The sequence below is a fragment of the Primulina tabacum genome, chromosome 11, assembly GCF_025594145.1.
Source record: "Primulina tabacum isolate GXHZ01 chromosome 11, ASM2559414v2, whole genome shotgun sequence".
NCBI classification, from domain to species: domain Eukaryota; kingdom Viridiplantae; phylum Streptophyta; class Magnoliopsida; order Lamiales; family Gesneriaceae; genus Primulina; species Primulina tabacum.
The window spans coordinates 3,856,102-3,882,515 of record NC_134560.1 but is presented as its reverse complement, the minus strand read 5'-3'; the positions used below and the strand labels follow the sequence as shown (position 1 = coordinate 3,882,515).

Below are 26,414 nucleotides of genomic sequence, written 5' to 3'. Positions count from 1 at the left end.
ACTCTGCTTTTATATATATATGTAAATATGATTAATATTTCAAATTTGGAGACTCCTTCCGATCTAAACCTACTCAAGATTTCTTTGCATGAACTTTCAGTAACCCAATCAAACTAAAATGATATTTGTAAATTCTTAAAAAAAATTATGCATTTTTCAAATTTATATTAAAAAAAATTAAAAAACTACTTAAATAACTCAATTGAAAATTAAAATGAACCCACCTTCGTAAAGATGAAAGATTGTCCCACAAATTTTAATAGGACATAGCCTTTAAGACAGAGAGCATAAAGTTTAAAACTTAAGTGGGTTGCTTGAGATTTGGGGTACAACATTGCAAAAACAACTCATAGTGGTCCTCTAAGATAAAGTCGCAAGATTTTTTCTTTCTTTTGCTTGGATAATATATGAATTTGTAATTTGTATTGAGTTTAATACACTTCTACGGAACAAGTAGATACCTTACTACAATATCAATATATATAATTTGAAACACAAAAATTTATGTGAGACGATCATAGTTAATTTTGCGAGATAAATATTATGTTTAGGTCACTCATGAAAAAATATGATTTTTTATGTTAAATTATTACGTTTTATTGTAAATATAAATATAGTTGACATGTCTCACAAGTAAAAATCTATGAAACCGTCTTACAAAATACATACTCATTTTGAATTTGTAGCAAGAGGACACATACTTGTAGCGAAGAATAGAGCCAAAAAAAATAGAGTTGAGAGGACAAAAAAAAATATCAAAAATTTTAGAGGAGCAATTGCAAATTTTAAAAGGAGAAAAGTGAAGTAAAATATTACATCTAAAACCTTAGTCAATAAAAATAAAAAATCGAGAGACACGACCATACCTACCAAAGCTCCGTCTCTGCTTGTAGCTCAAGTAACGCTCACTTAAAATCCTTCACCAATGATCTTAAAAAATAACAAGATAGTGTCGACTACATCTCATCGCATAAGCATGTTGTACATGATTTTTTGAATACAATTTATTTGATTAACGTAGTTTGCAAGATATTGTATTTGTTCGAAAGTCTATCCAATATGCAACCGAGATATGATAAAAGACGAGTTACATAAAAAAAACGAAAAACAAAAAACAAAAGAGCTCTTTTCATTTGTTTTTTTTTGTGAAAAAAAACATGGATTTCTAAAAAATAATTTTTTTGAAAAATAAGTTGATGTCTCTATTTATCTTATCGAGTTATTAATGCACCGTTACCAAAATATACTAAAATCCCAAATCCGCAACTAATGATGAATCCACAATGGTCCATAAATTAATTTTCAGTTTCCAAGAATTCTGAAGTTTCCTGAAAGTTCAATGACGCTGCATGTGTAAAGATGACTTTTTTGGTCATTTCCTTAACAATCATATTATATTGTTGATTAATTAAAATGTGATCACAAGATCCCAATATGGATGGATGGCCAGAGATAAAGTCAAAATAACATTATACTAAACTAAGTAATGCAATAAATTTCATAACCAAAACAAGAATTTAAATTTCGTACGCTAGCTAAGATTGTATGTATAACCCACTACCATGTGTTCTTGCTTTGCACATGGTGAGCCTCTCTGTCCAGCTTAATAAACAATTCCAGTAAAAATCACTATTATAAGGATGGTAATCAGATCTTTTTCTTTTATTGCTGTTTTACAGCTTTCATCAGCAATAAATGTGATCCCATCAGCATCTGTCATGTGATGTTCTTCTCAATAAATTGAACAGAGAACCAAAAATTGCTTTTCAAGATTCTCACTTTTTCCAATGGTACCATCTCTCTCCCAAACTTTTCTGCAGAAATCTTAATGGTTTTTTTTTTTTGTTGATGATGTATGATCATTAATTGTTGACTTATATTTCGATGAATTACTTTTTGGGGTGTTGGTTGTTGCCGCAATAAATTTGAACCCAGAAATATATTAGCCTCGAAGTGGGAAAAACTGGGAGGAGTTGCAAGTGTTAAAATGTATTGATAAGGTTAAGTTTAGCTTCATTTAATATGAAGATTTTCTAGAAGTTATGATTTCTGTGTTCTTGGAGTGCCTCTGATGCTCATTGTGAATTCTTTATCTCATGTCAAGTGAGCTTAACTTTCAGCTTTTCTTAGCTTGTCTGCTTCAAATTCTTATAGCGTTAATCAGATATGTATAAAAATCAGGGCATATGGTTTTTTCTTGTTTTCGGCTACATCAAAGTTCATTTTCGTCTATAAGAGTCATCAGTCAATATCTATGCCTCGTTTGTAGAAGAATTATGTCACCATCTTGAGGATGAAATGTGGGTTATTTCTCTAAGCATGCTCAACTATCAAGAATTTTTTCAGGTAATGGGGATTATAACCATGTGTGTTGAATTCTGTAGATGAGTTTGGGAATGCATATATATAAGGACATGTATATAAACTTTACAGAGGAAATTATATAGAGCAATATGCTATGACAGCTCTGACTCTTCTCCTGTGTTCTTCCACAGCCGTAGCAGAACATTGAGCGGGCTAGAGATGGTGGAAATTCTATAAGGAGTTGTTTTTCGAGCCAATCAGTTGCTCCCTGGTCTTGAATAAAGGAGCCAATCACAAACTGGCGGTGATATTGACACAGATAGAGCAAGTTGGTGTTGCTGGTTTAGCGGATGGAGGACAATAAACTTAATTTCAACCGACCATTTCTATCAGTGAGACGAAATTCGCCAGCAGTGACCTCTCAAAAGGATGACAAAGGTAAAACAGGCAATTCTGTGCCTGTTAGACCTCATCTTCCTTCTTACCGATCAGAACTGAAATCCGGCCCAATTAGAAATCCTGGAGCAGTGCCTTTTCAATGGGAACAGACCCCTGGACAACCGAAGGAAGTTTCCAAGCAAGAAACTCGAAACCACCATAGACCTCCAATTGCCCCTAAGCTTCCTCCGGGAAGATGTCCACAAGATATACAGCAGCATTCACGTCAAATTATTCCAGAGGAAAATTCAAGTCTAATAGTAACCGTTGCAGGTGATTCCCAGAGTGGGCTGCATGGCGATGAAAATTTCCGGAATTTTGAGAGATATGACGAGATTACAGAGAAGGGGATGCATTCTGAGTCAGGGGATAGTGATTGAAGGTTATGTGGATGCGCCTGATACACTTTCAAGAACCGAATCCTTTTTCATCAATTGTAGTGTGAGTGGTTTAAGTGGATTTGATGATTTAGATACCGAACAACCTGAGAGTTTTTATACCGACCCAAAATCTCTGGAGTTCATGATGGATAGGTTTCTCCCCGCTGCAAAGGCAATGGCTTCTGAGACACCACAGTGTGCATCCCAAAAGGAATCTATCACCAGAGAACAACTCCAACAATCTAAGAAAATAGTTGGCAGTGGTAAGCTTTTGCTTCGCTATGGGCCTAGTTTTGCAAAGCGGTATTCATACTGCCATGAAACAGAACAAGAACAAGAAGAGGACAGCGATGACGACTATAATCAGCATAAAAAATTTCCAGGAGTTTGTGGTCTGCTACCCCGGTTTTGCTCAAGAAGTTCACTGGGCGTTTTAAATGCATTACCTGCAATGAGTATGAGAACCCGAGTTCCAATACATGCGGCTAACACGACTCAAAATCGAGCTTCTTCAGCGGGATCTTATGGCGAGACTGAGAACGAGGTATTAACTTTAGTTTCATATCATCGACCTTAATGCGTTCTATGGCTTATGCCAAGATTTTGATGCAAATTTGACCCATTTACTATTATTTTTGTTGAGCAGTCCAAGCCTGATTATTCTGAGCTTAAATCAATGGACACAATCCAAACATCTGAACTTGAGGTGAATGAGACTAATTTGGGAAATGAACATTTTCAAGTAGAGAACCATAATGCATCAACAAGTCGTCATGCACCTTTTTCGTTTATTGAAGAACAAGAAGTTACTGGGGTTCCTGAAGAAACAAACCATACAAGGATTAATGCCAAGACCTTTCAGGAACTATTGGCTGATCAAGGCAGTTCAGAGGAATCAGCTGCAGGAGAACCTGCTGTGGAAAAATCTCTCTATGTAGATACCATGAAGATGCTGGAAACTGAAAGCACAGCTTCCTGTTCTCCACGGACTGAAGAAGATGCTGAAGGAGTTCCTGTTTCAGGAGAAGTCCTAAAAATTATTGCTAATAAAGTAGTGATGGAAGTACCAGAGGCGTACAGAGAAAATGAAGATGCTAACCTCAGTTCAACTATGACAAAAAATCTAAAAGTTCTGGACAAAGATCCTTCTAAAAGTCAGCCACCAAAAGCATTAGCTCTGGAAAACGAAACTCATCCAAATCACTCTCGCTTTCCTGTTCCCCCATCTTTACCTAAATCTCCATCAGATTCTTGGCTCGGGCGTACATTGCCTTCAATTTCCATGAAGAAATCATATCTTCATTCATCTTTTGGTGTGTCAACAAATCCCAAAAATCATGATCCTAATGCACCTAGAGGCAACATCACCTGGGAAACTTTTGTTAAATCTACAAAGGTGCGACAACACCATTCATGTCATTCTAAGGCGAGTTCTTTTGCTGCTTCCACTAATTATCAAATGTTTCTATTAGTGTATTTCATGTGTATGAAACCAGTGATTGGCTCACATTGTTGCTTGCTTTATCAGGAACTCTTGACGCCCATACCAGAAGGTTAATGATGAGCCATACTTGAAGCTATGGCTCTTGTACAGCCGTTTTTCCAGCAACTTTGGCGGATTCAATATTCATATGTGTACGATTCAATAAATGTTGGATCTGGTTTTCTACGCGCCCAAACGCAGCGGAAGATTTAAAAATTTTATTTTATTTTGAAAAACAAAATAATTTTGCTTTAGGCGCTCGTATGATTTAACAAATATAAACATTCATAGGATGTTAGAAATTGTTATACCTTTGGTGAATAAATCACTGGGCTCCAACTATTCCGGGATCAGCGGAGATAGCTCTTCGTGAATTCGCTACGAACGTTCTTCGATCTACTAATCCGGTCCACGATTGGGAAACTTGTTCCTCTTATAATTTGCACTAGAAAATTATAAAATGTTTTTGCGTATTTGAGATCAAGAAAAATTGTTTCAAAATTTTGAGAGCAACAAGAATAGTTGCCGATGGAATTTTAAGAACAATAAAATCATCACCATCGATGGAGACTTTCTCTTATTTTATTCTTCAAAAGCTGCGGTTAAATCCCTCGGAAGGAAAATTGCATCCCATGCAATAAGAATAAAATATTCTTATTATTTCTTTAATCCATCATTTACTTAATTAATGTATTTAATTAAGTCAACTATAGATTAATTTCCCAAAAAAAAAACCGAATGAATGCTTTCCTTTTCTTTTATTCAATCATTTCCATCGAATCATGCTTGCATAATAATAATAAATTATTATTATTATTTTTCTAATTTTTTCTTTACTTAATTAATCTAATTAATTAAGTTAATAAAAGATTCTAAAATGCATGCGAACTATAGCCAATCTCGATCTCTTTAAATACATATATTTACGAGAACATCATTGTCTAAATGAGGCATATGCATTCCCTTTGACTGTCTTCAATAGTCATGCTCTCAAAATTTCTATAAGCTTTTATAAACTTCACTTATAAGCTTATCGATTGATCATATCAAACTTATTTATTATAAATTCAACTCATTGAATTTATTATCTCAACGGGAACAAAAAATAATCCAGTACTTGTGTGACCCTCAATGGTTCAGGGATACAGCTAGCCGTGGGTTCACAACTCTTTGTGATTCAAGACATAATCCTTAATTCGGGCTTACCCTAGTTAGCCCCATTCTTTTCATCAACACCTTGATCAAGAATGTCAGAACTCATTTCTGATTGCACCCATCGGATCATGGTAAGAGCGTCTAGTAGCATCGCCCCATGATCCCCTAGGTATCACTGATAGTGCCTGCAAGAACCAGTCGATTATGATCAACGTACAGTACGGTCCCTTCATCTCATGTATCCCGATCGAATCTGCAACCATTGGTTCATCGAGGGTTGCATATTGATTCGATAACTATGTGATAACTATAAATAGTGGCACCGCATGTACTGTTGGAGAACTCCTTCTCTAACATACATTTCATACTCTGGCCAGAGATTCCATGCACTATTATTTCATCAGATCACATAGGATATCCACACATGTAGGTGAGCGGTGAATCCCCGACTACAATGCACTGGCTCCTACATGTGTCGCAACTGTACCCAATCTCGTCATCTGATGACTCTCCTGGAGCCGGTAAACGAGTCAAAGTCCAGACCTAGCATATAGAGCCTCAGTGTTGTCCCGGGTCGTAAGGACTAATGGTGTACAATCATAACCATGGACTTATCCTCTCGATGAATGATAACCACTTGGAAAGTCCGAGAGATGGTTGTTCGGTATAATCATCATATGACTACCCATCTGCATGTTTGGACATCTCTATGCCCTTACCAAGAAACGCAGTACACAACATCACAGATGCTAGTCTCGAGCTCAAGCGACCTTTATCCATGTTTTAGGCGGCTGAATCGACTAGGAACGAATTTAGATCATACAGTATTTACAAACGAGTTTCAACATCGAATTACGATTCATTTGTATTAAAGTATAATCAAGGTCTTTATCTATGTTTGATAACATGGGTATACAGATAAAGAAATAACAAACCATGAAATAATGAATTATATATTAAAATAAAGATTGTTTATTACACTTGAGTCAATAAAATCCCTAGCCAACAGTTGACTTGCAGGACATCTACTCTAACAATAAATAGTTATACTCTCCACAACTCACTCTCTTTGGCTTGCAAGATGGTTGATGCCTCGCTTTTTAGTCACGCTTGTAATAACACTGTATAGAAATATTGTTCGAATCAGTGTTTGATAAGACTGAATTGATATAATATAATGTTTTGATTAACCAAATGATAAGACTGATTTGATTATGTAATGTTTTGATTTAAGTTCTGCAAAATAGATTATAGTTATAAATAATTGTATATTTCACATATATGAATTTATCATCTAGACAAAAACTTGTGTGAGACGATTTTACGTGTCATATTTCGTGAGACCGATCTCTTATTTGGGTCATTCATGAAAAAAATTACTTTTTATGCTAAGGCTATGTTTGGTAGACATGATAAGGGATGATTATTAAATAATCATCCCTTATCTCATGTTTGGTTCATTTTTAATTTAGCATGGGGGCTCTTGATTATGATTGAAAGCCCTCACTATTTATGTTATTTGTGTGATTAAATATCCCTCTTCAAAGGTGTGATAATGTATAATTCTTGAATAGTGATAATGATAAATTAATATAATATTTAAATTTTTATTATATTTTTTTATAAATTAATTTCATATATTTTTATTATTTTTAATTATTTTAAAGAAAATAAATTGTAATGCAAATCTATCTTAACTTAAATTTTTATAAATTTCTAATCTTGTTAATTAATTTTTTTATGAAAATAAATATTTACTAAATTCTAATTTATTTTGTTTAATCATTACCGTAATATTTTCAAATATATTTCTAATAAATATATTTAAATTAATTTTAATAAATATAAATTATAATTATAAATATTTAATTATCTATCAAATTATTTTAAGAATATTTATAATTCTTTTAAAAAACAATAATATTGTAATTATTACTAAACTTTATTTAACATTAAGATTCAAAATATTATTGTTATTTTAATTATTAAAGTAAATGCATATTTACAAATTTATTTTAATAAATATATTTAAATTAATTTTAATAAATATAAATTATAATTATAAATATTTAATTATCTATCCAATTATTTTAATAATATATATTTAATTACACTTGAGGTATTTTGGTCATTGTAATAAAATTTACAACATTAATCCATCACTTTAAAATCATACCAAACACATGTTATTTATCCCAGCATACTATTAATCCATATATCTCATTTTTAATCACTCTAATTACTAATCATTTACTTATCCCATCACACGTACTAAACGGAGCCTAAGAGTATTACTTTTTATTGTTAATAGGGTTGATCCGTCTCACAGATAAAGATTCGTGAGACCGTCTCACAAGAAACCTACTCTATCATCTAAATATAGACATGAATTTGTATACTAAATATCTCTAATATAATTTTACTATATGTACGTAAAAGATATTTCTAGATAATTCAAAATTTTGACATTAATCTATGTTGACTTTTTGACTGAATTATTTTATATAAGTTTATTTATCGATAAAAAATAATAAATGTAAAAGATAAGTAGATGAGCAATCTAATACATATATATTAAATAAACATTAAAAAAATCAAGTTTAAATTCAATCAATTAATTCGTTTAGAAAATTTTGAAGGGGTTATCTAGTATTTAAAGTATAAAATATTATTAATACTTTATTTACGTGAGTTGGCAATTTGGTGAAAATTTTCAAATTTCGACAAATTGAATTTTTTTTTTTTTGCAGCATGAAAATTTCAACATTGGGGTTTTCAGATAATAAAATAATTGACAGGGGTTTTTTCATATTTGGAAAAACTTTATTCAAACCAGGAATGCTTAATGGTTCCCGTTTCCGCCAGAATCGGTAAGAAATGGTCCAAAATCCATTTAGGTTCCAAGATATGTACCTTGTAATCAATCTGATCCGCTACTCGAACCGTGAGTGGATGGACGTCCATGTCAAATTATTTGGCTAGTAAGAAATATGACCGGTAGAAAATTGATTTGTACATGATACATATTTAATTTTCACAAAAAAGGTACATTTTCGATATATTACGAGGATTTGGTACAAATAACTCTGTATTTATCTTTCAAACTTTTTTAAAAATCATTTATCCGCTATGTGTCATTAAATATTTATATATTAAATTTAATTAAAAAAAATTTTCCTCGTCGGCTCGTAGCCGCCTTGTTTTTCAATCGAATTCACACGAACCGTTGTGCCGATTCGCCAGGCTTTTGAAATCAACAGAAAAGCGTGATGCTAATTCTTGCAAAACCTTACTTCTCATCACTCGTCATTTGTCAACAATGTTTCTGCGCGATGAATTAATGGCTTTTGTTACCGCGCCGATTCTAGTAAGCTAGGAACTAAAACATTGTAAATTTTGTTAATGCTTTCACCTCTCTTTTGCTGGTTACTGATATTGCCTTATAATGTGGTGATAGCAATTTTATGTAGTTTCAATCATTGCCTTTCCCATAGTTTCTTTGTGATGATTTGTTCACATATTCTGCAGCTGTCACACTCAGCATATCCCGATTCACCTCTGGGTCCATTAAGTACTGGGAAGCCTTCTGATACTGAGGATATTAGTCATGGGGTAACTTTAAACAGCTCAATTTCTGAGAATCTTGGTGAAGAGAAAACCTTATATGTGAACCTATTAGTGCATATGTACTCTCAAAGGACATCGCCATCGCTCAGAGGCATACTAATATATTCATTACCTTTTGAATAACCTAAATATATAGAAACACCCACCCAGCCATTTATTGGCCGAGCACAAATGTCCTCATAAATTTTGTGATTATTTGTCGGTTTTTTAAATATTGTCATTTTTTTCACTGCAAATGCTTCCGCTCTATGTTATTTTTTATGTCAAAAACTCGAAGTCCGTGTGTTAGATTTGTAAGTTTGCCTGAGGCTATTTTTTTTGTATTGCAGATGGATCTGAAAATCGTGCTACTTGTTCACACTTGTTTGATATTCTATTGGCTTTGATTTTTGGGCATTTTCATTTAAATTTTTCCTTATTGTATCCAGTCTTATTAAATTCGGGTTTAAAATTAAGTGAAAATGTTAGAGATTTCTTAGCAATCTTATCTCTTCATTTTATTTTGGAATCTGGTGTCATCTTAAATAATGATAAATATTCCAGCCACTAGAGCTGCATATTTATCTGAATATCTTTATAGACAGAAAGATCTCTACATAATAATAATAATAAATAATAAAAAAATAAGAGTAAATATATATATGGATAAATTTGCAATGATTGTTCAATGCTTTAGCTTTTTGGTCATGTCATGATAACAATTATTGTTATTATTAAAAAATTGTGTGCATTATTTGTGACAAAACGAGGAATTGCTGAGGCACAGTTGTGGGTCCCACAAACGCGCGTGCCTCTACGCTACTCTTGCTCGCGTGGATAATCCCCTTTTTTTGGTCTTCGTAGCCCTTTTTCTTTATACTCTACTCCCTATATACGAGTATTTCTTCTTTTTTTTCCCCCTTTTTCATTATTTTATTTTATTTATAAAATAAAATAAAAAATTTCTTATGAATTGAATTCAAATTTACTCTAAATTAGATTTACATTTTTTTAATTAAATTCATTCTCAAACATCCAACCAAATTAGATTGACTATTTTCAAAATTTAAACTTAATCTTCTGCACCTTATTTAATTTATGATATCTTATTTCACATATATTTTAGTTAATCATATTGTTAATTTATTAAATATTCTATTCGTATATTATTACTACATCTAAAGAATACGATGTTTATATTTATATTATATATATATATAGTTTTAATATGTCATATAATATTATTAAAATATAATTTATATGTAATAAAAAATATTAAAATTATATATTAAATAATTAATATTATCTCAATAATGTTATATGGAAGAAATATAAAATATATATAGATATATACGATTTAAAAATTGATATTATCAATTATAAAATATAAAGATATAAATAATAAGAGAGAGAGGTGAAAGTCACATGGATTCGTTGCCGGAAGAGCATCATCACCATAATCCGCCACCCGAGCAGCATCATCATAAATATCATCATCTTGACCAAGCTCAACCACCGCTTGCCACTGGCGTCAACCACGCCATGGAAACTGACAAGGTGCTCCATCCCTTCGTAATGCCTTCTTTTCCTTCTCACTAGGACTTCTCTCTGCTTTAACAATGTGTCTTTAGCCAAATTCTGCTTGGGCTACCTCGATCTAGCTCAGAAGCTTCACCAATCTGTGGATCTTTACTTGTACAAGGATATAGGGTTGTTCCCGGTAGCATATTGGGGAGTATGCTGGAGATCCGAAAGTTAGATATTTTTCGTGGGTGTTTTGGATTCTAACTTTGAGAGTTTCTGCTGGATTTTGGCCAGGAAAGAGTGTTGGGTAATTTTTAAGTATTTTTGTGCGTGTGTGAAAGTATCAGGTTTTTTCCGTTGGATGCGACTGTTTTGAATCTTTTGATGAAAATCTGTGGCAATTTAGTTTTACGTAGCCTTCTTCGTACTTTATCGATGGGTAGACTTAGGTTTGTTTTTTTTCTTTTTTTTTTTTTCTCGTTTCTTCAATTTTATCTGCCGGATAATGCATCTACTTTTTTCATTCTTCATGCTCTCATGTTAATAAATGTAATATTATTTTAAATTTTATTTCATTTTACTTAGATTTAGCTCATTACTTTCTGCGGATGAAATCTGGCTGCTTTTCTTGAACTTTAGGTGAAGTTTACTTGAATTGAATGAGGGTTTGCTTGCGCAGTTGGCTTATGGTAGATTCTCCTTGAAAATATAGTAGATCCCTCCCTTCTCAAGTTTTCTGGCATATATGGATGCTTTCTTGAGAGCCGTCTCCTGTTGCAAATATTGCCTTTTCAGTTCTAAACGTGTCATCTCTTTAGATCCTTGTCCCTTTTACATTTGCTAATTCTGCAAGTAGATGGGAATTTAAGAATTTTCAGTTAACTATTAGCTGTCTTTGTTATGGTGCTACTCGAAATTGTGCTAGTTTGATTGTCTTAGCTCGAAATTGTTTTTCTAATGATTTGCCCTGGGTCTGTGCTGCAGGATATGTCTTCCTCTTTAGTTGATGGAAATGATCCGCTGACTGGTCACATAATTTCAACTACGATAGGAGGCAAAAATGGAGAGCCCAAAAGGGTTGGTATCGGACTTCTTTATGGAGTTTCTATTGCTGCTATTTTATGTTTATGAGAATACAGAGATATTGAGATTGTCCTATTTAATTTCAAGATTTTCATTTCCTTTTTTAATCCTTTGATGAAGGGGTCTTTGTGATGTTTATAAATGATTAATTGGTTGTTGATGATCTTCTTAGCTATAGCTAATGGTTTATTTGTGGTGCTTTTCTGCAGACAATTAGTTACATGGCAGAGCGTGTTGTGGGTACTGGATCATTCGGTATTGTTTTTCAGGTTTGTTTTTCTTATTCGTTCTCAATTTCTTGATGAGAATAGTTTTAGATCTAAAAGGTTGTGATAATTTTCTGTAGGCGAAGTGCTTGGAGACCGGTGAGACAGTGGCCATAAAGAAGGTTTTGCAAGATAAGCGATATAAAAATCGGGAGCTGCAGTTAATGCGGTTGATGGATCATCCAAACGCTGATTTCACTGAAGCACTGCTTCTTTTCCACAACAACCAGGGATGAACTTTTCCTGAATTTGGTAATGGATTACGTCCCCGAGACTATGTACAAGGTTTTAAAGCATTATAGCAATTCAAATCAAAGGATGCCGCTCATCTATGTGAAACTCTACACCTATCAGGTCTGATTGATGTCATTAATCATTTTCTCAATGACTTCTCATCTCTGACAGGCATAAATCTGCCAATACTTCTCAGTTATTTAGGGGGCTTGCGTATATGCATAGTGTTGCCGGGGTTTCCCATCGCGATATAAAACCTCAAAATATTTTGGTTAGTGATGTAATTCTCCTCTCTCTTACCAATGTCTTTCTGAATCATTTTTTTCCTGATAAAATACCATCTGCTGCAGGTTGATCCCCTTACCCACCAGGTCAAGATTTGTGACTTTGGAAGTGCTAAAGCTCTTGTAAGTTCATTGCTCTGTCTGGTTCTGTGTATTGATGTGAAGATTGTTTACTCTCATTTGGTCCGCATTTATGTATGTTCATTATGTCTCGGTTATGTCAAACATTTGTAGTCAGAAAATCTGCCCAATAAACAATGTGGTTGATGGTTATTTAATCGTGGCAAGGTTGTTTAGCAATTTCAGGGGAAATAAATCTTAGCAATTGTAATTATCAATTAACTTAACTATGTGAACCTTGAAAATTGGATCGTTTAAGTAGAGGGATGGATCTCACCAAATTCCGTTTTGTTCACTGGGTTGCATGGGAAAACAAGCTCAGGTTAAGCACATGCTTTGCGAAAGGAAGCATGTTTTGGTAAACCACATGGTCCCATTTATAGTTTCTCGATTTAGTGCAGTAGCTGCATACGAATTTCCTTGGGGGTCCTGCCCTTTCTTTTTAGCTCCTTTTACCCTGAAGCAATGGGGTTGTAGTAGTTTCTTTCCATTTGGGTCTCCTAGAAGGTGGTCACACAAAGCTTTCTGTAGTCCGACGAAAGGAAATGTTTCTGTAATGTCTCTGGAGATTATTCTTTTCCTGGGTTTACGGTTTCAAAATCTCATATTGCTTATTAAACTAATATTTTCCGTGAACTTAAATGGTTTGACCTTATCAATTATGCTTTTCCTCACCTTATAAAATACATAATTATTAGGTGAAGGGTGAAGCTAACATAGCTTACATTTGCTCTCGTTACTATCGAGCTCCAGAACTCATATTTGGTGCAACAGAATATTCAACATCAATTGATATTTGGTCAGCTGGATGTGTTCTTGCTGAGCTGCTTCTGGGCCAGGTTTGTGTTTTTCCAAGTCTGGCTTACCATGATTACCAGTCTACACTTGCACATGTTCTCCTTGTGCATTATCATTTTTCTTGTACTCCAGCCTCTTTTTCCTGGAGAAAATGCTGTTGATCAGCTCGTAGAGATTATCAAGGTATGCATCAACAGTATATATCTTACAGAGTTATGGAGTAGAAATTTGAGTATATGGCAGCCTATACCTTATGTATGACTTTGTCGCACAGGTTCTTGGTACTCCAACTCGAGAAGAAATACGGTGTATGAATCCAAATTACACTGACTTCCGGTTTCCCCAGATTAAAGCCCATCCATGGCACAAAGTATGGCTGTACTTGCTGTTTATCATCTCTCAGTGGTCTATCATTAAAATTCCAGTGTTTTTATCAAGAGTAATCACTTTTCAGGTTTTCCATAAGCGGATGCCTCCTGAGGCCATTGATCTTACTTCTAGACTACTTCAATACTCACCAAGCCTTCGATGCACAGCTGTATGTTTTATTTAAATCGGTATATTTGAATTTTATCGTCGTATATGATACTTGAATAGCAATGCTGAGCAACAAAATAATCTTTACTTTTATTTTAGTTTTTGCTTTTTTTACTACTTTTTCTACTATATTTGTCATTGATGAAATGGAATTAATGTTTATTTGATTGCAGATAGAAGCATGTGCCCACCCTTTCTTTAATGAGCTTCGAGAACTCAATGCTCGTCTGCCAAATGGTCGCCCTTTCCCCACTCTTTTTAACTTTAAACAGGAAGTACGATTTCTAACTTCTCTTTTTTCTTTCCTTCATTTTGGACACCAAAAGTAGAGAGTTACTGTTTGGATGTCAGTGATTTTGTTCTCGCGCGCAGTTATGTTTTACTAGCATTTGCTTCAAATTCACGATATGCGACTATTGAAGTGAAGTCAGCAGAATTATTTTTCTCCTTGACGTTTTTTAAATTATTATTTTTTTGTAACAAATTTATGTCCTCGTTAAAATCTTATTGATTAATTGTTCTACAATGGTGCTGAAGCAGAATTGACTTGGTAAAAGCAAAAATTAACGTTTAGTTCTTATTGGAACATCATGTGTTTCCATTTCAAAAGCTTGTCTTGCCCGCAGATCTCTTATTATCATTGCATCTACAAAAGCTTATGCAACTTGTAATTCCCTCATTGGTAGTTATCTGGAGCATCTCCTGAGTTGCTCAGCAAGTTGATACCTGAGCATATTTGGCGTCAAGCCAGTCTGAGTCTTCCTTTCCCCCATCCTGCTGCAACGTGATCGTTGGCACAAAAGCAATAATAGCTTTCTGTTTAATATTTGAGGGGCATTTCAACCCAAGCAAGTGGGTCTTGACATCCCTTTATGATGGTGTATCATATATAGTGGCTACTTGATTTAAGAGCTACGTCGATTGTATTGGTCTAGTATTCCTTGTAGTTAGACAAGTTTCTTCCGTGTTTGTAAACATTTGTTTTGGTGGAACTCAGGATTTCTAATTGTAGGAGCAGATATCATCGTTGTGTTAGTGTCTCAATTTGAGCAGGTTTTTTTCTTCAACTACATTGTGCAAGAATTCCTATGTGTTTCCATTTGTTTCCAAATTTGGATATGTTCATGTTTCTTCTTCCACATGCAAGCTATGCCATGTTCCGTATTCTGCCTTAGTTGGATTTTATCCTTTATGTTTGGTCTATGCTGATGTCGATGTTTGCCGTGGTTAGAAAAATTGAACATTTTATTGTGATAATAATCCTTTTTTATTCCTTCCCAATCAAATTTAGTTATAATTATAATTTATTTATACACTAATTATTTATTATACGCAATCAAATCATTAAATAAAAAGTATGATATTTTTTTAGTATATAATTTTTATTTACATTCAGAAATCGTTAAAATGCAATTTATCACTTTATCCTCGAAACTAAAATTTTACTTTTATTTCTATAATGTTAATATAACATATAGTTTTACCACATTTTTTTATTTAAAAAATTAATATATCTTTTTTCTTTACAATTTAATGTATTAGTTCACTTGACTTTTATTCTGAACTTTCAAAATATCTTCTAACAATATATACAGTACTTTACGTGCATGTATAACTAATTAAAGTAGGTTTCTTCTTAGATGTTCTCACGAATTTTTATCTTTGAGACGGGTCAATCCTACCGATATTAACAATAAAAAATAATACTGTTAGCATAAAAAATAATATTTTTCATAGATGACCCAACTAAAGATCCGGCTCACAAAATACGATCCGTGAGATCATGTCGCACAATTTTTTGCCAACTGATTATACTCCGATAATTAATTAATTAAATAAAGAAATCTTTATATTTTGTAAATAAATAAATAATACTATATAAATTATATTACTTGGCAAAACGATTGTTTTTATTTAATTATTATTATTAGTAAATAAATTTAATTTTGCTAAAAACGCCAAAAGAAAGTGATTTTACGAAACACTCCTCTTCACGGCAATGATATTAGGGTTGGTTTCTTTTAATCTCCACATATTCTTCAGAACCCTAGCAACTCCTGCCGCTTCCAACCGCGCCGTTCCACCGCCATGGTAACCCCTTCTGCCCGTTTTGCATCTGTTCATACTAATATATACATCATCAGTGACTTGTTTTTGTATGTTTGCGATAATGTTTGAAAACAGGCTTCGGAGAAGAAACTATCGAATCCGATGAGAGAGATCAAGGTTCAAAAGCTGGTCCTCAACATATCGGTCGGTGAGAGTGGAGATCGTCTCACTAGAGCAGCTAAGGTAGGTCTCATCCCCCAATGATTCTGTATATTCATCCAATTATTAGTCAGTGCGGTCGTTTTATCAGGAGTTCATTACCTAGCGTTTTGTCCATAGGTGTTGGAGCAGCTCAGTAGTCAAACCCCTGTTTTCTCCAAGGGTAATTCACTTTCAACTAATTTTTCAGCATTTTCGGTTCCTGTTGTGGATCATGGATTTTTAAAACGAGATAGATTGTTCAGGTGTTAATACGAATTGTTTTAGGGTGCTTTAGAGTTGAAGCATGTGAAATAAATAATTTTGAATCCACGCTTTAAATCAATTGTCCCTGTTTTGATATTTTGAATTCGGGGGATGTTATATTCCTCCCACCATTTTATGCATTTGTATCACTGGATTTCAAAACCTTTCGGATGAGTCATTTGAAATGCATCTTTGAAAACTCGGATCCCTCAAATCCAATGGAACCTAAGACATTTTAGATAGTATTTCAGCTTCTGAAAGATTGTTTAGGTTTGCTTGTTTGTGGGTACATGTGGTTGTTGCCAAGTTTGTCACTGTGATACGGATTGTAGGTTCATGAGTAAAACTTGAAAGATTGGAAAATGTTCCAGATCAACCCCCTTCTCTTGCCATATGTCTCGGATAAGTTGATCAAGAAACAAATATAATGATTGACAGTAAAGCATCGAATGCTCTGAATGCAAGAAATTTTATGCTATATTTAAGAGCAAATCAATCGTCTGAATTCTGTAATTTTTTTTAATCATGTTTTACTAATATAGTTAATTTTTTTGTTTGACAGCAAGATACACTGTGCGGTCATTTGGGATCAGGCGTAACGAAAAAATTGCATGCTATGTCACAGTCAGGGGTGACAAGGCAATGCAGCTGCTTGAGAGCGGACTGAAAGTCAAGGAGTATGAACTGTTGAGGAGGAACTTTAGTGACACTGGTTGTTTTGGCTTTGGTATTCAGGAGCACATTGATCTTGGAATTAAGTAATTGCATCTGCCTTGTCTTATATTTTTAAATTCTCGATGCTGCATCTTTAATTTACATAATATAGAAGTAAATGATGTTTTAGAGCATTTTATCAAAAATTATTTATTGTGGTATATGTTTTGATATAGGAACATGGCCCTATATATTATGGAATAGACTGTTTTATGAAATGCTCTCTACCTCTCCCTGGAAAGATGAATGCCTTTTTTATTAATGGGAAAACTAAATAACGGCAACTTCCTAAACTGCATGCTATTGTTTACTTTTCAGAAATTGTATGCCTGAACTGTGAAGAAGATTTACCATCATCTGTGATAAATTGAGGCACGACAATGTTTTGAATTAGTTTATTCTTTGTATATCACAGAATTGTCAAACAATTTGCTTTGAAAATTTGCTTTAAACAATTTTCACCAGGACGACTAATTTAATGGTCCATTAAAGAATTTATTTACCATTTCAACCATTGTTACCCTAATATTTGTGTATTTACTCATCTTTCTCCAGGTATGACCCCTCAACTGGTATTTATGGTATGGACTTCTATGTTGTATTGGAGCGTCCTGGTTATCGAGTGGGGCGACGTCGTAGGTGCAAGTCTCGTGTTGGGATCCAACACAGGGTCACGAAGGAGGACGCAATGAAGTGGTTCCAAGTGAAATATGAAGGTGTTATCCTCAACAAAGCGTCCAACATAGCAACCTAATTTGAGAATGTATGTTGGGTTGCCAAATGCGTATTAGTTGTGCAATTTTTCATCTTCATATGCTTCTTTTTTGCTGTTAGAAATCTTTTTATTTCTTCAACTATTTCACCATATATCTTATGTACTCTTTCGATCAGATCAATTTGGTTGAATTTCTGGTTGGCATCCCTAATTTTGCTCTGTTAAGGAACCCGACATCATAATTTGGTGTAATGGCATTGCGTCAATTGACAAAAAGTCCTCTATGATTTCAATTCGTTGGTGTTGGTTTTACTTGGTGATCCCTTCTTCCATCTATAAATCATTAAGCTCAAAGCCAAAAAGGTGCGTAGGTTTAACAGTAGTTCCAAAAAAACCTCTGGTTTAGTCTTTCAATGGAAGGTGGAATTGGTTCACAATTTGTGTAAGGTTTGGATGATGATTATGGTTGTGATTTTTACGAAACAATTTTGAATTTTGTTAATGATTTGATTCTATCTTGGTCAAATCCATGTGATCTAGTGGTAACATGAGCATAATTAATGGGGTGTATTTGTAATCTATCCTCTCTGGTTAAAAGAAAGAAAACAGATGTTACATTTCCTCAAAACGAATTTTCTTTCGAATATACTATCACTGTAAATTTATTTCTCTACCCGAGGAATCTGCTATTATGTTATATTTAGTGGAGTAATAATATGTATTAAAATTTTATAGTTATACATTTTAAATAGTCAATGTAATATCGCATATTTAATAACTAATATTTAAAGTATTGTCATTATCGTTATATTTTCTTCGCATTTTTTGGCAAAAACTTCAAATCAGATCGTATTTGGTCAACAAGTTTCACGGAATACCACAACAATCCATCCCCCTGCACAAAGCTAAGCTACCAAACAAAGCTTATATGATTATCGGGTGACGCGAAATTTCAACGGACTGAAGCGTGAATCGGACTCCAAAAAGCGTGCTAGGCAGAAATACTCCACTTGCCTAAATTTTGTCAAGATTCATATTCATTCCAGAATCTTGCGGAAACAAATGGCCTTCATCTTGCCATCTCATCATTTCCCCAATTTTATATTTCTTATTCTGATTTTTTGTCTCCGCATAAATTTTGAGGAAAACATTTTTTCTTTGATAACCCAAGAAAGTACGTCAGATTGTTTTCATTCCCTGTCTCTGGAAAGAAAATCCAGATTTTTTGAGTTCTTACGTGCATGCTGTGTTGATGGCTCAATTACTATCACCAGTGTGCACAGATATACTCAAATTCCAAAACCCAGTTCAGATTTTTTGTTCGACAAACAGATACCCTTTGCTGGGTAAGCAGAGCGTGAAGTGGAACAGACATGGAGGGAGGAGAGGAAGTCATGGCAGGACGAGGGTTACATATCAGGAATCTGCGTCTTTTGAAGATATTGCAGATGATTATTATGCTTTACTCGGGCTGGTAATAGAATAAATTGATTTAATTCATTTAGTGTATTTGAAGCTTTGGTGGTGTTCTGTTGCTGTATCTTTAGTCACGAATGCACAAGCGTGCCAGGAATTAGTCTTTTATCTGCAGAATTTTTCCTCAATTATTGGAGGCAAAATCAAGAAATAACTACTGTGATTTGGAGGAAAAGTAACTGTCTTGAAGTAACTGTCATTTTGAATTTTAAGAAAATCACCTGACTTGATTTGTAGTTTTTTGGACCGGTGAACGATGAATTACTTTCGACACTACATTTTTAAAAGATTACTATCCTGGAAATAACTCTGTTCTTTAATTATCCTAATTGAAGAATGGTGACTTCATCCGTATCAATATTAATCCGGAACTTTAATTTAAGTTTTTGGTTCACTAATTTTTTGTATTTACTCGAGCGTACTTGGTGTCCATTATTTAAAATTGTATCTGCTCAATATTTTCGTGTGTTGAATATCATGCTTGATAATTTATTTCTTTGGCGGCGTATTTTACCAGCTTCCAGATGCGACCCCAGAGCAGATAAAGAAGGCATATTATAATTGCATGAAATCTTGCCATCCAGACTTGAGTGGTGATGATCCGGAAACCACAAATTTCTGTATGTTTATAAATGATGTTTACGAGGTTAATTCTTTTCCTGCGAACTCTTTCAAAATTTTGAGCTAGTTCTTGGACCTCATTCATGCTTCGAAGTGCCTGTTCAGGTTTTGAGCGATCCTGTGCAGCGAATGGTTTATGATGAAATTCATGGATATACTTTGACAGCAATTAATCCTTTTTTCGATGATTTGAGCACAAAGGATCATGTCTTTGTCGATGAGTTCAGCTGCATAGGTATGTTTAGAGTCTGCAACTTTAGCTATCATCGATTTATTTCATTTAGATCGGTTAGGTTTCTATAATTGATTTTAAAGTCAAATAGGAAAACAAAATTGGAGGGAGGGGAATAAACCAACTTTTCATACCTTTGTTTAAAACCATTTCTCAGGTTGCAAGAATTGTGCCAATGTGTGCTCGAGTGTATTTGGCATAGAGGAAGATTTTGGAAGGGCCAGAGTTCACAACCAGTGCGGGAAAGGGGACTCTGTTCAACAGGCAGTCGAAAGCTGGTAGGTTCAAGGTCTATCATAACTCTTCCCATTTGTTTCAGTTGTTTTCCTGCTTTAGTAGAGTGTATCTAGAAAGAGAGGAGGTTTTAAAATAACTGGTACTTCTATCTTCATTTCAGCCCAGTTGATTGTATACATTGGACTTCGGCTGCTCAGCTATCATTGCTTGAAGATGAAATGAGAAGAGTTGAAAGAGTAAATGTAAGAATCAAGCAATTAACACCTCCCAAGAAATTTTGAGCTTGGACCTGTTGATATAATTATCTTCTTTCTCGGATGGTATCTGGTTTCGACAAATGTGATGAACATCGATTTACATAAATTGCCAATTTTATAAATTGGAAATCGTGTATCAGGTTGCCTTGATGCTCTCCGGAATGGGCTCCGCTTCTGTTGACGTATTTCGCATGGTAAGACCATTTGTCCATCTAACCTGTAAAATTTGCTTTGAGATGAGTGGTAATGTCAAACAAGTCATTTGAATGCAGTCCGGTTGCTTAATAGTTGAAATTACCTTATCGAGATAACCATTGAAACTTTTTGCTGTGAAAATGGTATCTTGCTCAATATATTAAACCTAATTAGTCTGTGATTAATGGTGCAGGCAAGCTCTAGATGGGAAAAGAGACAAATCAAAATCCTGGTGAGAATACTACAGCAAAGTTCAGAATGTTTTATTCTAAAAATTGAACGAGGGATATGACACTATTTATGAATGAAAAAAATTGTTCCGCATCCTATTCTTGGATAGGAAATGCTTATTTTCTCGGTATTCATGAATTTAAAAACAAATGAATCACATGTATTGAGAGTGGTTTATTGAGCAAACAATCAACCATGCAATTTTTTTCTGTAGGGACAAGCTAAAACAAAGATGATGAAGCAGAAAGATTCTGATAAAACTCAATCATTTTGGGACAACCTTTGGGGAAACCCCGAGAGGAAGTATAAGAATCAAGGTAAGTGTAAAAAGATATAATGGCTATTGTATCTCTTGCGTCGATTAAACATGCCATGCATTTCCGATGAAACATTCAAATCTCTACCATTTCTTTAGCAACCGGTAGCCAAATGCCAAGGTCTTTCTAAAAGTACATATTTTCTTGGAAACTTATTTCGTTCCTTTCTTTACCTTCCAACAAAAATTATAGTTGAGTCTATGTATATGATCTATGTATATGGTCTTGAATCGATTGTTCAACAAAATAAGGTTTTTGTGGTGGTTTAGCTTCAGAAGTGGAAATGAAAGAGAGGGCATCGCGAGCAGCTGCAGCAGCTCGCCGATGGAGGGAATATTCAAGAAAGGGCGTGGATAAAGCTCCCATCCGCAAACTTCCTGAAGCTGTCTCCAACGTGGAGTAGTGAACAGATTAAATTGACAGTGATCTTTTATGTGTATATTTTACTTTTATATAAATATGAATGTCATGCATGCTGCTCGATTCGAATTCGTAATGTTCATTGTGTCCCAAAATTTATGAAATCTTGTAAACTCTACTGAAAGATTATCAGAATTGTATACAGATCCGATAATGTTGAAACAAGAAATGAAAATTTCCATGGCTTGCAAGCTACTGGTGCTACTACATCTACTTCTATTTCTAATTCTACAACATCAATGGAAGCCCGCCAATGGGTGGGCTTGCTATTTTATGTATGTTAATATGTTATATTATTATTTTAATGTGTGTCTTCCTTCACTTGCATATAAAAAAAAAACAATTTTTCTTGTTTTTCCTATCATTATCATCAATTGGGGTAGTGGCAACTCATGCCATGATTATGGAATACTAATGATGGAGAATAAACCTACCATTTCAATTGTCATGCCATTTGCTTTACGGGTGAAATATCTTTTAATTTCAATTCCCTATCATTTAATTGAATTCGATATACCCCAAAAAAAAAAAATTAGTTGTCTATGGAAGATGAAAATTTTCTCTGCAATTCTTGATTTTTCTGCATTTTTCAGGATTCACAATTATTTTTTTTTTTGGATGAAATTTGATATAAAATTTTGAAATTTTGGAACATATATATGATATTGCTGATACAATTAGTTTAGATCTAGTACAAAAAATAAAATTTTAAGTATACAATCGGAACAATTATAATAATATCATTATTTTCTACACTTGTTTGTGTTATCAAATATCATATATTAATATTTGATCTGAAATAGTTTACACTGAAATATCATATATTAGTGCCACATTTTTTAGTTTTGTGCTAATTTTCATCCGAAAAAACATGTCGTTAATATTAAAATTTGTTATACATGTCTTGATACTCAAAAATCATATATTAGTGTCGGATCTGAAATATTTAACACTTAAATATCTTATATCAATACCAAATTTTCAATGTTTACCGAATTTTCATTCGAAAAAAGACGCGTCGTTAATATCAAAATTTGATATATATGTCTAAATTCTCTGAAATAATATATTAGTGTCTGATTTGAAACATTAAGTATTCAAATATAATATTAATAGAATTTTCTTAAGGTTTTATACAAAATTTTCATTCGAAAAATATATGTCATTAATAATAAAATTTGTTATACATATTTGAGTTCTAAAAAATCATATATCAGTGTTAAATTATAAAACATTCCGTTCTAAAATATCATATATTAACATACGTTGGCACATGGAACGTAAAAACATTCTTTGTGTGTTAGTCAGACATAGCAGGGAAGAAAATGATAAAAAATTAAAGGCACATTTATCCATTGAAATAAAAAAAAAATGTATTGATCATTTGATCTTCGTGATCCTGTACGATAATCTTAACCCAAAAATCATTGTGGCAGTACGTCGTAACAGAATCTATTTTATTTATTTTAATTCCTTTAAAATACTTAAATTTAATGTGGTGTATTACTTATTTTTTGTACCACTTTTAATTTGTAGACAAGGCAGCTGCTGCAGTATATGCTCAATCTTTGCACCTTTCAAGAAAATGCTTTCCCCCATGAGTGTGTGTATCCTTCACCTATATAATTCTACATATTTATCCAACAAAAAAAAGTATCCATTTGAGTGGAATTCGAACGTTGTTAGGAGTGTCTTTTCTTTGCTGGAAACCATTAAAATTCTTTTAACTTTGCCCATTTTCTACGACCTCATTATTCCGTTATTTTTATATTCATGTGTTGAGTGGATAAAAATTATTCACGTAATATAGACAAAACTTTTGCGGGTACCAATTAAAATTCTTATACATTTGGCCATTTTCCACTAGTTCATTATTCCGAAGGCCAGAGTCCACACTATCCAGTCGTTGTCTTTCTCTCTTACTCTTTTTTTCTCAGATGAAAATTCAAGACAATAACTTGTAAATCAGATTAGTTAAAAAAATCAAATCGAACGCTATTAAAAAATATCAAACTCATGATTATTGAACTGTGCTAACTACCCATGTTATTGAATGCCACACCAGTCATAATTAAATAATGGATAATTATTGGTATGATTTTATTACCCTTCTTTACCAATTACTACATTTTCTTAATCTTTTTAACCGCGAGTTTACCTGTAAATGCGGAAAGAAGTGTCGAGAAATGAAACATGATACATACAAAATTGTTTCGATTACAGTACTCGTCATCTGACAGTGGAAGCAACAGTGTGAGCCCAATATCTGAGATGATCTTTCAACTCCATTTCATCACCAAAAGCTGGAATCCTCCAGTCCATCAATGGGCTCTTTTCATCTTCCAGAAAGTCCCATGCTTCCGAAAGATAAGGTCTCGGAACTGATACGTTACCAAGACCCTTACCAGATTCCTCCGCTCTGTTGATTCCAAGTCTTTGAAGCCCTGGGATAATCGAAACAAGTCTGGAATCCTTATCTTCATCAGAAAAGACAAATCCCAGATCCATAAATCCCTTTAATTCCTCGAATTCCAGCTCTGACAAGCTTTTACAACTCCCTTTTCTCCCCAACCTCCTCCTCCTCCTCTTCCCTTCATCGCCGGACGGTTCTGTGTGAGAGAGGTAGACACGAGATCCTTTCCTGTTAGTCTCGAATCCCTTTCGATAATTATAGATGTTTGAGTATTCTTCAGTTTCCTGGGTTGATTCCAGGAATTCTTCAATTTCATTGCCTGAAAGTATAGTCTGCAGCTGAGGAACAAGAACTGAATCCGGAGAGGGGGAACCCGACGAATCTGATATATCTTTCGAACTCAAAAACTGGTCACTCAAAGATTTTCTCATCAGGGTCTTGATGGGCATAAGCTTTGGTTTCTCAAGAAACTCTTCTTCTCCTCCTCCTCCTACTTGAACTTGAAGAACTGGACTTGTTTCAATCGTAGAGCAAGCGAGCTTCTTCTTCGAAAAAACTCCATGGTGATACCAGTAAAAATCAAATAGATTCAGCAGTATCGTCTCTTCGTCGGACATTCTTTGTCCGAACATGGAAGCGTGTTCCGAGTGTGAGAGAGAAGAATTTGAACTATATCGGTAGATCTGTGATGAGCCCCCAGCACGTACCGAAAGCCGGCTAATATATGCAATCGGCAGAGGCTTTTACATTTTTGACACTCGATTTCATTTTCAATAATATTAATTTTTATAATAATCTTGAAATATTAAATGGGATCATCAATAATTATTTTTGTTGATTAGTTCACACATCTTTTTTATGCTACGTTTGTTTTTAATAAAATATAAATTCTCGAGTGAATTTCCTTTTTCCCAAAATGTATCAATGGTCATATTTCGCTCGATTTTAATCTTTATTTTATCAAATTTAAATCTTAACGATTTTAGTAATTTTTCGATGTAACGACTCTCCATTTTTGTACATAATTTGTCGGCAAAATGTGGATTCAAGAGCGGATTTGTCCAAGTCCACCCTTGATTCAAACGCAAATTCATTAACATTTGTTTTATTTTATTATTATTATTATTATTAATTCCATATTAGTATTATTTTTTAAAGTAAAAGCCAAAAATTGAGATGTTATGCCCAATAATTGAAGATTGGAAAGTGTGGCCCAATTTTATGCTTAAAGTTGACGAATCATTTAGCTCACATTTTCCGTCAGATCCACGCGTTTCATTATTGCGCCACTCATTCTCACCAAAAGTTGGCCCACATTTGTCCTATTCTCAACGAAAACCCAAAATTATTTATTTGAAATCATAGCAACTGAAATTTTAATTTCCTCCGTTCAAAACCTGAAAATCCGGTTTAGTATGATATCTTCATGTTTCAAACCACCGGTTGAATCAGAACCGAACCGTTCGGATGATCTGTTTTTTTTTTAAAAAAAGAATTAGTTTAGTTCAAGTTTTCGATAAAAATAAATTTTAATTGACTGGTCCAAACCAGATCAAATCAAAATTAATCTCTTGGTTTGGTTATAAAAAAAAATCATGATTTAGTTTGAAATTTTATGAAACCGATATAATATAGTTTGGTTATGAAATTTTGGCAAAAATTTGTGTGAGACGGTCTCACGGGTCGAATTTTGTGAGACGGATATCTTATTTGCGTCATCCATGAAAAATATTACTTTTTATGCTAAGAGTATTACTTTTTATTGTGAATATCGGTAGGATTGACTCGTCTCACAGATAAAGATTCGTGAGACTGTCTCACAAGACCTACTCCTGAATTTTATATAACCTGAACTTTATT

At 33.7% G+C, this 26,414-nt stretch overlaps 4 protein-coding genes and 1 pseudogene across 10 annotated transcripts; 4 read left to right on the top strand and 1 right to left on the bottom strand.

Moving 5' to 3' along the window:
• Positions 1-1,566: 1,566 nt before the first annotated feature.
• Positions 1,567-4,881, top strand: LOC142519921 (uncharacterized). 7 transcript variants are annotated; one of them, XM_075622940.1, is made up of 5 exons: positions 1,567-1,790; positions 2,273-2,346; positions 2,496-3,666; positions 3,769-4,548; positions 4,651-4,881. In XM_075622940.1, the coding sequence occupies exons 3-5, from the start codon at positions 3,037-3,039 to the stop codon at positions 4,678-4,680; spliced, it is 1,440 nt and encodes a 479-aa protein (XP_075479055.1). In that variant the 5' UTR covers positions 1,567-1,790; positions 2,273-2,346; positions 2,496-3,036; the 3' UTR covers positions 4,681-4,881. The 7 variants fall into 7 exon arrangements, with proteins under 7 accessions (XP_075479055.1, XP_075479057.1, XP_075479058.1 ...); XM_075622943.1 differs by lacking the exon at positions 1,567-1,790 and adding an exon at positions 1,797-2,000; XM_075622941.1 differs by lacking the exon at positions 1,567-1,790 and adding an exon at positions 1,797-2,103.
• A 5,878-nt stretch (positions 4,882-10,759) lies between these two features.
• On the top strand, positions 10,760-15,358 carry LOC142519922 (shaggy-related protein kinase eta-like; annotated as a pseudogene).
• Positions 15,359-16,169: 811 nt separating this feature from the next.
• Positions 16,170-18,330, top strand: LOC142517856 (large ribosomal subunit protein uL5-like). Its single transcript, XM_075620343.1, has 5 exons — positions 16,170-16,303; positions 16,397-16,504; positions 16,601-16,643; positions 17,289-17,484; positions 17,996-18,330. Exons 1-5 carry the CDS (start codon positions 16,301-16,303, stop codon positions 18,192-18,194), a joined length of 549 nt encoding a protein of 182 aa, XP_075476458.1. The 5' UTR covers positions 16,170-16,300; the 3' UTR covers positions 18,195-18,330.
• An 884-nt stretch (positions 18,331-19,214) lies between these two features.
• LOC142517855 (chaperone protein dnaJ C76, chloroplastic-like) lies at positions 19,215-22,345 on the top strand. Its single transcript, XM_075620342.1, has 9 exons — positions 19,215-19,629; positions 20,149-20,277; positions 20,358-20,487; positions 20,642-20,762; positions 20,882-20,963; positions 21,119-21,172; positions 21,367-21,405; positions 21,619-21,721; positions 21,991-22,345. Exons 1-9 carry the CDS (start codon positions 19,408-19,410, stop codon positions 22,122-22,124), a joined length of 1,014 nt encoding a protein of 337 aa, XP_075476457.1. The 5' UTR covers positions 19,215-19,407; the 3' UTR covers positions 22,125-22,345.
• A 1,979-nt stretch (positions 22,346-24,324) lies between these two features.
• LOC142519211 (uncharacterized) lies at positions 24,325-25,278 on the bottom strand. The gene has a single exon (XM_075622152.1). It carries the CDS (start codon positions 25,184-25,186, stop codon positions 24,371-24,373), a length of 816 nt encoding a protein of 271 aa, XP_075478267.1. The 5' UTR covers positions 25,187-25,278; the 3' UTR covers positions 24,325-24,370.
• Between the last annotated feature and the right edge of the window lie 1,136 nt (positions 25,279-26,414).